Source organism: Etheostoma spectabile, chromosome 3 (genome assembly GCF_008692095.1).
Source record: "Etheostoma spectabile isolate EspeVRDwgs_2016 chromosome 3, UIUC_Espe_1.0, whole genome shotgun sequence".
In the NCBI taxonomy this organism is placed as follows: domain Eukaryota; kingdom Metazoa; phylum Chordata; class Actinopteri; order Perciformes; family Percidae; genus Etheostoma; species Etheostoma spectabile.
This window is the reverse complement of record NC_045735.1, coordinates 28,315,521-28,330,772: the sequence shown is the minus strand read 5'-3', so window position 1 is coordinate 28,330,772 and position 15,252 is coordinate 28,315,521. Positions and strand designations below refer to the sequence as shown.

General features: G+C 39.7%; 1 protein-coding gene across 4 annotated transcripts in view; it reads right to left on the bottom strand.

Moving 5' to 3' along the window:
- Window positions 1-2,094: 2,094 nt before the first annotated feature.
- stx1a (syntaxin 1A (brain)) overlaps window positions 2,095-15,252 on the bottom strand; it is a 70,417-nt gene continuing 57,259 nt past the window's right edge. Inside the window, exons 7-10 of one of the 4 annotated variants that reach the window (XM_032504568.1) lie at window positions 8,782-8,855; window positions 8,553-8,687; window positions 6,762-6,872; window positions 2,095-2,887 (exon numbers count right to left, since the gene is read on the bottom strand). In XM_032504568.1, coding sequence (XP_032360459.1) covers window positions 2,810-2,887; window positions 6,762-6,872; window positions 8,553-8,687; window positions 8,782-8,855 — 398 coding nt within the window. In that variant the 3' untranslated portion in view covers window positions 2,095-2,809. Of the gene's footprint in view, window positions 2,888-3,369; window positions 5,177-6,406; window positions 6,518-6,761; window positions 6,873-8,552; window positions 8,688-8,781; window positions 8,856-15,252 lie in introns of those variants that run through there. The other 3 variants (XM_032504554.1, XM_032504567.1, XM_032504563.1) reach the window with 3 other exon arrangements.

The window sequence follows — 15,252 nt, the reverse complement described above, 5'->3', positions numbered from 1 at the left end:
GTGTATTTTTGTAAATTTGGGTCCCGGGGAGACACCAAACTTCTCTTTTGGGTCTTGAGCTGAAAAAGTTTGGGAACCACTGGTGTAGAGGGAGAAGAGCAGTGGGGAGAGCACACATCTCTGGGGGGCGCCAGTGCTGATAGTCCGTGTGCTGGATGTGATGTTCCCCAGCTTCACCTGCTGCCTCCTGTCAGTCAGGAAGTTTGTGATCCACTGGCTGGCACAGTGAGCTGGGTGAGTTTGGTGCTGAGGATGTCTGGGATGACGGTGTTGAACGCCAAGCTGAAGTCCATGAACAAGATCCTTGCATATGCGCCTGAAGAGTGTTGCAGGATGTAATGAAGTACCAAGTTGACTGCATCATCCACAGACCTGTTAGCGCTGTAGGCAAACTGCAGGGGGTCCAGCAAGGGGACAGTGATGTCCTTCAGGTGGGCCAACACCAGTCTTTCAAGGACTTCATGACTACAGATGTCAGGGCGACAAGCCTGTAGTCATTTAGTCAAGAGATGGAGGGTTTTTGGGGGACTGGGATGATTGTGGAGCGTTTGAAGCAGGAGGGAACTTCAGATAGCTTAATTAATTAATAAAATTTTTTACCTGGGGTTTTCCAAACTTTCGTACCCCACTGTAGCTGTAATGTGTTTTTGTTAACTTAGATTGAGCCCTTCATATCTACGTAGGAAGTGTGTCCTCTTTCACGGAGCCGACCAAGCTGCTCACCATGTTTCTACAGTTGCCCAGGACGGACAATCCAAACACTGGCTTTCCACACCATAGGTTCTACCACGCTCTTGGGAGGGGTGAGGGGTATTCAGTTGGTTGCAATCTGCAACAGAACCGCTAAATACCACTTAATAGTACACCCTGGTTATTTAAGTGAGATTTTAAATTAGAGTTGGGTGATATCCAAATTTTTATACCGTCGCACTTCCTCCTTATTTTAAGATGGAACACAGTATTACCGTGACTAATTAAAAATGATGGCGTAAGGCTCATACGGCACCACTAAACTCCCCCTCCCCTCCACACTGTCATGTGATGACAACTTCACATAAGCATTTTTAGGCAATAAATAAATTATAGTTACTATTTAATCCTTGTCTTCTATACAAGTGAATTGCATTTTTTTAATGATACCGTTGCTATTTTTAATACCCTGCGGTATACCATATTACCACCCAACCCTATTTTAAATGCAACACTTCTTCTACTTCTACAAAAAACAATGTTGCCTTTTATAAAACTCTATAGAGTTGGTGACCAGTGCAAAGTTTTCATGACTGAGAGTCAGAACACACAGTGATGAAAAGAACCAAGATTTTCCGTTTAATGGACTTAAACATTGTCTCTTTAAATGCACTTATGTAAAGTAACGGACATACTCTGAAGGGAATTTTTCAGACAATCTTTACTTGAAAAAACAAAACAAACGTAAAGGAAACCAAACCATTTCATCACAATACACCACAAAGGCAACAAGTTGAGTAGGCAACATGGTAACATGTTTGCAGTCTCTGTGCATGTCTGAAAACAGAAATGAGAGGTTTTTTTTTACACGGCTACTTTGAGTTCATGCTGACACTTTCACTGACTCATGTTCACTCATGAAAATGAACAGTGAAGTAGCTTGACAAAGAATATGCTTAAAGCTCAGGTTTATAAAAAGACATAAAACAACAGTTTGTCACTTACAGACCAGAATTATCAATCCAAACCTGACTAGACTCAATTTTAACATCTTATTTGAACATACTGGCAGTGTTAGATAGCTTTATATCAGTTTACAGTTTTATACAAAACAAAGACACAGGTGGCTAATAACAAGCACTCATGTTTTCATCCCACGACTCACACTCAGCACAAACATGTAGCTACAAATAAACACACATATATCCTCTTTCCCATGCTCACGCAACACTGGAGCAGCCAGCCAGAAATGCTGCACAACTGGTAAGGCCAGATGAAGTTTAGTACAACAGCATGGCTTCCATGAACTACAAGATATGACATGAGAAAATCGTTAGCAGTGTGATGAGCTAACTATCCAACATGTCGTCTGTCCACTTTGCATTAGAAAATAAAAAAACAGGTTCTTGGATAGCTCAGTTGGTAGAGCGGGTTGCCATATATAGAGATTAACTTCTCAATGCAGTGGGCCTGGGTTAGACTCTGACCTGCGGCCCTTTGGTGCAAGTCATTCCCCTTCAAAGAGGAGATCTCTCCTTTTATTTCTTAAGCTCTCCTGTCAATAAAGGCCTAAAAATGCCCCAAAAATAATCTTTAAAAAAAAACACCACTTTACAGTGAACAAAACCATGCAGGGCTTTTGATGGGAGGTAGAAGACATCAGAGAGAGAACGTCAAAAGAAAAGATAAAGTAAATAAAGATATACAGTAGATCTATAGATAATCCGGCTTTAAAAATACAATGCAGATTAGTGGTCAATAACTTTGCCTGTACAACACAAAATAGACATCACAACTGAATACATGTCATATTTGGAAGTTGGAATGTATTAGTATAGTGTTACGTATTTAGTAAATTCAGGAATTCACTTTTGGAAACATCTTATCGTTGACAACACTCAACACTCAGATAAACAGTTTGCAGCACCACACATTTACAAAATAGCAACTCATGCGAAAACACCTCTGGCCCTGTACGCCGTGTGTAAAATGTGTCGTACAATATAATGCACCTAGATTGCATTTATGAAAACAGGAAACTAAAAATGTAAATCTGTTGTATCTTTGCTCCGTTGTGTGTCTGCGGATGTGTGTCTTTGAGTGCGACTGTGGTTGAAGTTTATGCCAGCGTTCCCCCAACAATAGAAGCAATGACAACTCCCAGAATCACACAGCATATGATAATCATAATTTTCTTCTGTAGTGTCAAGTGTTAACAAGAACAGAAAAACAGTCATCAATGGCAGCAAATGGGGAGCAGAGGAAAACATGTTAGAGATATGACATTACTTTAATACATTACAATATATATAATAATCTGAACAAAATGCAGTTTAGAAGAAAAGCAGAAGGCAATATTTGATTTTAATGTAGCTGGGTTATGATGTTGTTGGAGTGTGACTGTTATTTAGAAACATTTCCATATCCTCTACTTTTTGAACCATAAATGGTTGGTTCCTGCATTTCGATCATATTACATCATACAACATACAGTACATTAACACATGCCACACACGTGAATGGTTCTCATATTTAAAGCCACTATGTTAAGAATATAGGAATCCTCAATATGGGCGCCATCTGGTGGCAGCAAAGAGTGTAATGTGGCAGACAGGAATGCATGTGGCAACCTCCTTAAATAATAAGATATGACGGAGCCGATGTTCACAGGGATTCTCTTGCAAAAATCTACACAGTGGCTTTAAAGGTAAATTGCAAAACATGTCTTTTGACCATGCGTTCCTCCACATTCATAAACAGCCAATATCCAACTTGTGGAATCAAAAGTCTTCATCAATTCTTAAAGAAATAGTTTATCATTTTGGCAGCCAATAGTTAAATGAGAGGACTGATACTGTTCTCATGTATGGTAAAAAAAGAAGTTGGAGCCAGCAGCTGGTTAGCTTAGCTTAGCATAAAGTAAGTAACAGGGAAAGGCATCCAGGGCTTCCGCCTTGATTGAGGTTGCTGTACCTGTTGCTGTCGGTGTTTTGATTCTGGGTGACCTGTCATACATTCAGCTCTCCAGGGCTCAAAAACATGCTGTGTTTACTGGACTTACAGCTGCTAAGATTAACCTGCTGGAAACTACCTCATGACTTGTCTGCTCATACATGGATCCTTTCTTTTTTGGATGTGCAGCTCGCATTAATGGAGCCCCAGGAAAGACTTTGTGCTTCAGCCTTTACTTCGGTTTGCGTATGTGATTGGTCCCTTGTCTTGCGTCCGTCTGTGTGAGTGTCTGTATATATTATGTATGCGTTTGTCTGTTTTCTGCATGTATTATTTGTAAGCTGTGGACGTCACTCTTTCTGTTGCGTTCTTTTTTTGTTTTCCTCCTTCCCGTCTAACCTCTCTCTATTTTTTGGGCCTGGAACACTTTCTTCTGTCCCAGTTTTTGCTTGTAATTGTTCTGAATTTCTAAAATAAAAATAAAGAATTTTGGAAACAGCTAGCCTGGCTATGTCCACAGTTAACTAAATCTGCCTACCAGAACCTCGTAGACTCACTAATGTTCCATCTTGTTTAATCCATATAAATTTGGTTTTTAAAAACATTGGTCACAAATTGGGTTTGTAAAAACAAATTGCATTGTAAAAACATTTTGTTGCCAATTTATCCCAGTGGCTACTCAAGGTACTAAAACTACAAAATCCTGTGAGGCCCAAAACGCATGTTATCTTTGTATTATACATAATCAGGTTTAATATCTGTAAAACTTTCTCAAAAAGTTCTTTTTATGTGCCTGATATCAAACGTCACTGCTCTAGGCCAAGAAATAGTCCAGAACAACCCCCCTAAAATCAGAATCCTTTCATTTTTATCAATCCTTTCACCTAATTCCTGGCAAAACAACAACGTGTATTTCCCATATGGTAGAGTAGAAAAGTATTCCTTTAATGCTTAAAACAAGATAAAGTTAATTATTTTGTTACCGTGACCAAGGACGAAAACGTTATCGGGATCAATGCTGTAAGTATGTGAGAGGCTTGCTGTTTATGAACTATGCTGAGATATAAGCACTTTGAAAAGACATTAGATTGACATGACCACCTTTCTGCAGCTTTGTGTTTGTAGAAAAACATGCAAAGCTGCTCAGCAGACTGCAGAACATGCACACTACAAACGTACACTGAGTGAATCATGACACAGGCACAAAGCATGAGTTAGTTCCTCAGGACTTTTGACTGTAAAGAAGGTTTTGAAAACATATTAAAGAATGTATGTAAAAGTTATTATTAAATATTTGAGTGCACAGGGCATTTATGCAAGCTTGCTTTATACTAAGCAGTTCTGGACTGCACAATATAGACCCCACTATATAGTATATATTAACTGCCAAACGTATGACTCTAAGAAACAGGCATCCCGTCCTGCCCTGTCTGCTCTGTAGGGATATCTTAGAGTCCTAACTGAGTCCAACTGCGAGGCAAATAATGAGGACGGTCAGACATGCTGCAACACAACCTCCTATCAGGATCACCTTCTGGAGGGGGAGAATAGAAACAAGGAAGGCAAAGTGTCAGCAAATGATTCAGTGGATTTAAAGAGAGAACGAATGAGAAACATAGACAGAAGGGAAGAAAGGAAGAGCACAGTCTGTGATTATAAGTGGGAGATAATTATGTGGCTGACCCTTGTAGGAGATTGGGGTCATGTAAGTGCTATTATAGATATTCACCAATAGATGGCAGAGGTGTTCCACTGTGATCTAAGGAATGCCGGTAACTAGTGAATAACCCTTTTTATGAACTGTAGACTGGTTGTTCCCAGTTGTTTTTGTCTGTCTTATTTGCTTTTAGCCGGGGGTTACATGAGACGATCAATACCACTCTCATGTATGGCCAAATGAGAAGAAGGAGCCAGCAGCTGGTTAGCTTAGAATAAAGACTGGCTCTGTCCAAAGGTAACAGAAAACACCCAGCTCCTCTAAAGCTCACTAATTAACATTTCTTGTGTAATCCAAACAAACATTTTGTGGGGTTTATTGATGTATAACTAAGAGAGCTGGAATTTACATTTGTACCACTACCAATTTGCATGGTTCACGTGGGACATTTCAGTAATTAATAGCAGTGACAACAATTCTGGTATTGTGTGTGTGTGTGTGTGTGTGTGTGTGTGTGTGTGTGTTCCTGGTCCTATTGTAGCGGGAACTACCACAGAGGTGTTTTTAAGTACTTTGCCCCTGTCCCAAAAATTGTGCGACATACAGTCCATAAACTTTACCGGTGTGTAGTTGAGATCAAAATGAAGGCAGAATTGGAAAATGGGTGTGATCTGATCAAGAGCGTCAGAAGTAGGAAAGGGGGCCTGCCTTTTTATGTCCCTGGCCCTATTTTTGCATTGCGGCAGGTGTGATCCCATCACAAGTTTAGGACTCTAGTTTAACCGTTACCTTTAGCTATTTTGTCATCTTTGCCTACTTACTTACCAGATTTGACAAACTTTTAGCAGTAGGTGGTGTACAGGTGGGCTATTGTTTGTTTGACATTGATATTGGTTGAGATCACTGATTTAAAATATGTCAAACACACTCAAAACACACATGCTTCACATGCTCCACATGCTCCAGATGTAGAATTCATGCACACACACACACACACACTGAAGACAGACTACACCATATACATGCAATGCGTCTTAAGTTATTTATCACTAACAAATGAGATAGCATGTTTGTGCACATGCATGGTTTGTTGTATATAGGACTCACCCTCCGGGCTTTACTCTGGTATTTAACCGCCTTCTTAGTGTCTGATACTGCCCTCTCCACATAGTCTACTGAGTGCTCCACATTGTACTCTATGCGGTCTATCATTTCCCCCTAGGAGAGGTTAGTTACAGAGGAGGTGTGGAAGACATGCAGACAGGAAGAAGAAAGAGGGAGCAGATGTGGGTGCAGGAGGAGGAGGAGGAGTGGATACAGATGGAGAGGAGGTGAGGGGAAACGGGAGGAATAATGGTTGACATTGAGGACAGAAAAGGAGAAGCAGAAAGGGAGGAAGAAGAAGAGGAAAAAATAGGAAATAATTAGTTAGTTGGTAGAATGTGTGCTTCTTGAATCTCACCCGTTTTCCTGTCTTTTTTAACTTTTTGCATTTTGGGATGTTCTCCTTTGCCTGCTCCACAAATTCGTAGGCGTCCAGCACACTTCGCTCAATGTTGTTCACCAGTTCACCCTGAAAAAAAAAACAAGAGATGCATTTACTGTATAGTGATGTCTCGAGCTCACATTCAGTACCATCTTTAACCACACTGAGATTTAGATTTCATAGATTTTAAGTCACAATTACAATGATGCCTAGTGTAATACTTGATAAATGAGCATCAAAAATAATGGGAAAGACTGCTGTATTGTGAAGAAAAAATGTATTAACTGCTCTTTTCTTTTCCTATCTGTATTCATACGTGTTCATTCTTACTCACACTATTATTTATGAGAGCAGCAGAAGTCATTAACCATCAGAATTCATTAACAAAAAAAGCCTAATATTGCACGAGTTAAAACAATAGTAATAAAAATAAAGAATCAGCCCTTTTTTATTAAAATACATATTAATATAAACCATGCATTCACTGCAACAATGATGTAAGTTGAAAAAAACATTGTGGATTCAGGTAAATTACCTTTCTGTGTGAGAAGGGCAGCGCTGTTCTCTGTTCTCTACAGCTTAGAGTCATTGTGGTGGTAACAATGTTGTGTGAAAAAAGAGAGAAAAGAGAGTGCAAAGCTGATAAAGGCAAAATTAACCGATAATTAAAGATGTGGCACTCTGATAACAAAGGAAGGGTTAGTCAATTACATTTAGAGTTTTCATAAGCGTGGCAAGAGACTGAAAGAGTTTACACACAAACAATCCTACTAATAATAATAATTATTAGACATTTACGCAATTATGACTCCCACACTAACATTATGCCTGCTATTGCATTGTGCTATTATTCATATGACTTGCACGCAAAAATGTACTTCCGTATTCATCATCATTCATAGCTCACATATCCATTTGCATAATTCACTATACTATTTCTGATGAGGGAAACAGTTCATCTGTGTGTGTGTGTGTGTGTGTGTGGGGGGGGGGGTTCAGCTCACACATGTCAGCACAATGTACATTATAGACTCAGAGCATTTCTGTTCTCTGACAGAATAACATTACTAACACAGAGGAATGAGAAATTCTGAAAAATCTCCAACTTACAAAGCCAAAGTCAAGGTTTGTTTATAATTTAAGGCTCTTACAAAACAGCAAATTAATGCAATGCTGTTTAGTTTCCTTACTGAGTCCCAGATGTCAGATTTTCCTTTCCGCTCATGAAAGCAGCATGATAATTTTGTATTAAAAAAATGGCAGAAATCCCATATACAGATTCCAATCAACTGATCCTTGAGCCAATAACGATCTGTTCCAAAATTCTGTCTAAATTTACTGCGATATTTTGCAAACAGAGAACCAGTTGGAGCTGAAAACATAACCTCCATCCAACTCTGTACTAATTCCCTCTGCAACTTTTATGTAAATTAAAAGACTGCTAGTTGCGGTCTGTCTGTGGTGGAATTACTGTCATGACAGGGAGAAGCAGCAGCAGCTGCTGCAGCAGGAGAGCTAGTTAATGATTTTACCATTGTGAACACAGTGTGCTACTGAACCTTTGCATTAGCCAGGGCACATTTCAAACCAGTGACAGGAAGAAATTCTAAATCTACAAACAGGAACTTTGTGTATCTTCTTTATAATGTCCATGTTGGCAGGTGGATTGCCACTTCCTGATTGTATTTGCAGGATTATTTTCACATGCATTTGGCTGAGCCCCAAACTACACAGCTGTAGGTACTGAGAGAGGATTGACATTTTCACCTGGCTCTCCACCAGCATGGCCATGTCCATGAACATGTCGTGAAGCTCTCTGATGCTGTTTTCCAGCTTGATGATTTCATTGTGCCGCGTCTCAATCTCATTCATAGCTTGCTCGGTGATGTTGTCCATAATGATCTATGATGGTACAACGGATGGAAAGAGTTAAGAGAGGAGTAGAATTAGATTAAAATTCACCCACTCAGGATGTTACATTTGTTGTATCGCTTACCCCCGAGGTAAAGATAGCCGGGTTGTCACTCTCCAACATGCTCTCCAGCTCCTCATTTGTCGTGTTTCTCCCAGCTAAAAGGGAAACCACAAACACCCATAAGCATCTATAACAGCATTCATGTTTGTAGGTGTTGAAGAGATGTACCATGTGCAGATAAAACAGTCAATTTAAGCCCAGGATTTAAGAAGTGTAGGTGCAATGCTATCGGTTTAAAAGGTTTTCCATACTACGGTGGATGAAGACAACTTAAGGAATGACTAATACAACGCCCTAATGATAATAGCCCACCCCCCAAAAGTTTGCCTGAGGATGAATTAAAAGAAGCGTGTGTGACTATTTTCCACATGCTCATTTTCTCTCTATCCATCTGCAACCCATATTGCATTTTACACTCTTTATTCTTGCATCTTGAACAGTAGCGGATGTGAAAATCTAGATAATTTATTCTATATCATCATTGATCTGTGAGTGTGTGTGTGCGTGGTTGTGAATTTGTCACTATTCAACCAGGGATCTCAAATGTTTATTTGAATGCAAACTACACAAGCTTAATTTGAATCAAACAACCTTTGGCCTCCAGACGCACTCTTCAACACCACTTCAGTCATATAAACACAGCCCTGTCCAAACATCTACAGCATTACAACTGAGTTATGGTCTGCTCAGCAGTTTATACATTTAACACTTAACCCCCACTCCTTTGACATTGGCCAGTCGGGCATGTTTTCTTGCCATAAAAAGGTCTTCCACATGCAGCTGCTTGTCCAACTAATATGAGAATAATCAAAGGTGTAAAATGACTTCTCGTATGGCTCCCATTTATAGTGTATTTCGCTTTCCCTGTTAATCTATTGGTCATGGTGGATTTTGATCTGTTTTGAAGCTGTGAAGGATTATAGACAAACATGCTGATGATTCCTTTTTAATTAAATCAATTTTAATCTATACTCTTTATTGATCCCCTTTGGGGAACTTACAATTTACACACTACACACAGGCCTGAAATACAGAACGTCAGAGGGAGTGGGTTGCGACTGCTGAACAGGCGCCCTGAGCGGTAGAGGGGGGTTTGGTGCCATGCTCAAAAGCACCTTGGCACTACCCAGAAGGTGAACTGGCATCTCTCCAGCTACCAGTCCACACTTGAACCTGAGGCCCTCCGGTGGTTATAGAACATAACCTATATATATAGTATTTGTACTACATCACGTCTTTCATCATGTGCATGGCATGTGTCATTAACCTCTAATACTGTTGGAAGAAGAATCAATGACTACGTTGTATGTTTTCTATTCTGTTTTGAACCGTTCCTATCTCTGACGCTCCAGTTTATAAAACCTTCCAAAACAAGTTTGATTTTCTTGCCTTTAAAAAGACATGACCAGTAACATATGAAGGTACTGTACCGCATTTGGGGATGTGAAAAAAAAGACAGATCACGTAGAATTACTGAGTCAGAAATATCAATCATGTTTGATAGAATCAGAACAGTTTGGGTCGGTCTGAACATCTGTTGTAGCCATTAAGATTTAATCTCATATTTAATCATAGATAACTGTTGACATTTCCCTTCCAACTGTCAGGAAAGGCAAACAAGAGCCAACAGGCCTCATAATGCGTGTCCTTTTTTGAGAGTAACGGAAAGTTAAGAGACATCGCCACAGCATGTCTTGCTGCTTCTTCCTGCTGATGTGTATGCTCTTCGTTCCACAGGGAGTTGACCTACTTTATGAACATTTCTCTAACCTCTTTGCTACGCCTACATTAATATTATTGTGTATGAGTGCTTACTTTGCCTGCAGAGCTACTTCTCTTGGGCCCCATGTCCGCCCCGCTGACACTGTAGGTCACAGTAAGACTCCGTCAGCATCATCTCCAATCTTTCCTTTGCACATTAAATCCTCTCTAGGGCTAGATACAGCATGACAGTACAGTACTATCTCTTCGCCATAAAGACACCCTGCGTCCCTTACTAAGCGTCCCTTGCAGTTCGAGCAGTTCGAGACATTAACACAAAGACTTTAAAGAAACGCAATCTGCAAGTTACAGCGCATCAAGGAGCAGGAGTTTTATATGAAAGCAAGACAAAGCTAATATTATGAAATCTAAGTAGTGCAACTATGTAAAGTAATCAGAAATTATTTAAAAATATCAGATTTCAGTTCTTACAACTTGCTGAGAGTACAGTTTTAAATGTGGTCTTGTGTAGAAAGAGAATGTACAGTATGTCCTTGTGTTAGCCTAGGGCATAAATGCTACTTATATGTGAACATATTTTCCCTCTCAGATTGTTTGATTTGAAGGACTTTTAAAGGCCTAAAGAGGTTCAAGTATTGGAGCATTTTACAAGATAAAAATGCGAAAAGAGAAAAGACGCTTTTTAAAAAGACTAAAAGCAATAGTAGCTCTGTCTCGTTAGCTTGCTTATGAGTTATGTAGTGATATCTATCGGTTGAGTTAAAAATGTTTCAAGACCGCTCAAGCTACAGCTACAAGGGAGACTTTTAATTTTTTTGAGAAATATCTGCAGAGAGCAATGAAATGGAGGCAAACAGCTAGCTGGCATAGCTAAGATAATTGCTTTTGGTAGGGAAGCGTATCTATGTTCCCCAGCTTAATATCCTTTTAATATTACACAATAACAAGACCTTTTAAAGGTTTTAATGTTCTCAGCAATGTATTCTCCTTTAGGTCAAATGTTCAAATCCCCCACCTACAACTGTTATCCTACTGATATTATACTCTTGGAAGATAAGATAAGATATACCCTCAGTAGTGCCAAAAAAGTTTTCTTTTTTTCCTTTTTTAAAATATTGATATCTCCAAAGTGGCTGGCCGATTTTTCCCATTTAAACTGCATTTAAAATGTCCATCTCCCTTGATGATTAATTCTAGAATGTAGCTCTCAGTGGCCCGGAAACCAGATTAATCTGCCATCTTATGTTTCATTTGCATCTGGCCCCCTCACATTTACAAAATTTTAACCGAAGAGAAACTGAACCAATCACAACCACTTATCTCACAATTTTATATTAAATTGCATCCAGAGGCCTTTTGGTCTGTCCCGTTGGAAATCAAAAATGAACTGAAAGGTTCCAGAATAATACACATTTGTGCCTTAGTCCTGCTATGCCAATCTAAGACGTTGGCAATCTCTTACATTTGTTTGTATCAAGAACATAGGACCATGGGAACATAGGGGTTAATCTGGTTGGGAAAAGCGTCATATTTTCCTTACAGACATACAAATGGTGTCTATCTTTTAATCTAACTCTTGGCAAAAAAGTGAGCAAATATGTATCCTAAAAATGTAACGTGATTAAAACACACTGGACAGTTCATGTTCACCTATAATGTAACTGTATGGACCTTAACAGCTACTGTAGCTTTGCCAGATATCGCTCTGATTTTTTCTCTCTGGGCCTCCAGCAGCTGTGGCTCCTGGGAGATTTTGAAGGCAACAACAAAACCTCTATTCGTGACCTAATCAAAGTGTATGTGAGTGTGTGTATGCGCATTGTGTTTATATGTGTGATGGAGGCCTCAGTGCAGGGCAGGTAGGTAGATGGTGAGTGATGATGCTCAGGAGTCAGAGCTGATGATTGCCTTCATGAACAGAATACTGATGAAGCTGTCCGTTTACCACTGCATAAATGTCCATGTATGTTTCAGAGTGTACTTTTATTCATTTATTTTTACATAAACGGGGCCTATTGTGTCTAATCCAAACTTCATATCCATATCAAAGCAATGAAATTCGGTTAGCTGTGGTTAAGTGGTCCCGCTGTTTCATTACCGTGCTTGAGATTCTACTCATGTTTAGCAATGACATTTTACAGTTTGACAAATGAGGGGACACAAAGAGGAGTGAGACCACATTCACCACATCACCGTGATCAATTCCCTATACTTCTGGCCTCTCTGATAAAAAAGAATCCCTCTATCATTAAGGCTTAAACTACAATATTAAAGAGGGTCACAGTTAGAGTTGAAGGACAGAGAAGAGAGACGATGAGTCATGGATAATTGTGAAGAAGAAAAAAACAAAGGCACTCTGGTGCTACTCTAACCTCTTTAGCTCACTTTCCACGCAGACGTACACACGCACACACACACACACACACACACACACACACACACACACACACACACACACACTTCTTGCCTTTTTTTAAAGCCCTGACAGGCTCCGAGGGAGGCTCTTATTTGTAACCATGGAGACCCAAACCCTGAGAAGCCTAATATGAAGCCAAGAAATATCACTACACCCGCAGCATTTATGGGCTATTAAATCATTCATATGATGTTGCTACGAGCAACATTATTTCATTTCAACTGTTATGTAACACAAATGAAGTGCCCCCCCCCAAAGAACAGAATGAAAATGCAAACCACACAAATATTCACACACACAGAGTGAAAGAGGCAAATGATTTTGATGCTTCTGTTTGCTGCAATTTCCTCTGCAAAGGAATGAGAAAAGCATGTATCTGCATACATATGATGTAGGTCAATCTGTGTACTATACAGGAGGAATATGTTGGTGTACAGCTTAGTCTTTTCCCCCGGCACTGTGAGGAACTAAAACATAATCAAATGTCAAAGAGTCCCTGCGATGCCTGTGACCAAAAGCCAATCCAACCTACTGGGCCTGCCTTTCTGCTTTGGAAGCACCTAACTGTGTGATATTATCAATCAATAATACACAAAAATGCTACACAAGGTGATGAACAGATGTGTTACTGTTATTGACCTCCAATGAGCTACTTTGAGAACATGAAAGATATGTGCCTTTAAAGGAATAGTTTCACATTTTGGGAAATGCTGGTATGCTTATTTGATTGTTATCTTGCCAAGAGCAAGATAAGAAGATTGACATAACTCTTACATCTTTCAGCTGTTAAACTGGAGCCAAGAGATGATTACCTTAGCTTAGCATACAGTAAAGAGTGATAGCAGGTAAGAACAGCTGCATGGCCTCACTCTATCTACCATCACCTCTATACTTCACTCATTAACATGTTGTCTCTCATTTGTTTGACCTGTATAACAAGTGTGAACATCTAGTGTGGTTTACTTTTTTTTAAATCTATTTATTCTGTTTATACAATTTTATTTTGTATCAAACAATATAAAATGTTATTAGTAAGCTTTAAAGACGCTGCTAGGCTGATTTTGTTACCTTTGAATGGAACCAGTTGTTGATGGAACCAGCTGGGTGGCTTTATGCTAAGCTAAGCTAACCACCTCAGGCTTCCTAATTACTGTACAAACTCTTGGCAAAAAATAAGTGTTTCCTTTCTATAGCTCAGCAGCTCATTATGGAAAAATTATTTCAACAGAAATCACTGTTATTAATGAGATAAGATAGGGGTCAGTTATCTAAACTGGTAAATAATACAGTGTACTATTAGTGTTTTAACTAAGTGCATTTAAAGTGCAGCCATTTTATTCATAAAGAAGAAACCCAAAGGGTTGATGCAAATATATTTGGAATTGGGGTTACCCGTAAAGACGGAAAAAAAAGCGTTGTCTTGATAATTACGTTTACAGTATGTCACAGGGTTGCTTCCTGTTTATCTTAATTCTGTATTCACAGGTGAATGGTGAAGGGAAGCAGCAGAGGAAATATTGATACTCAGTCTGATAGACTAGCCTAGGTTTCCCTCTGTGTGTGACATTCCTTGATTCACACACAAATACGTCAACAAGGTTGGCACAACAGAAACACAGCTCTCTTGCCATATAACCCCAAAGGAATTAAATTGTGTTAGATCAAAATCAGGACAAATGTAATCTGAAGGAATAGCTTTAATAGATACTTGCAATTTTGTTTCCTCCAAAACCAAAAACTGCATTTATTTATTTGCCTCATACTCACAATGTCCCACCTCTCAATCCATCTCCGTACTCTCCCTGCATGTCTAATCCCTTCCCTGACTACAAGTAATATCAGCTAAGGCCTCCTGTGACTCCGCAGATGGCCAAAGAAAATTACATCTGTGCCAAGTGCCCTGCAACATAACTGCTCCTACTCGCCTCTGCTGTTACCACTAAATGAGTCATATTGTTCTGGTCTGCATGTGTGTGTGTGTGTGTGTGTGTGAATTGTGTATAAGGTGACTGTATCACGGTGACTGTTAGGGGCAGCTGGCATGGTGCAGCCTGCCAGGATGCCGTGGCAGAGGCCGTGGCAGGGTCTGGTCCAGGAGCCCGGGACCTGCAGCTAATACCTGTCAAATCATATGACACCTACAGTGTGACACGAGAGCGAGGAGCTCCTATCAGAGCTGCAGCAACCTGGCATGTGCATGTATATGGGTGTAGGTGTTGGTCATGTGGTGTTTTGGAAATTGGTTTTACTGTGAAAATGGTTGTTTTGGTACACACTAAATTAAATACTGTATGGATGGGATAAACTGAAATTTTCTATAAAGAAAATGATCAAAGGACAGTTTGTTGGGGGGG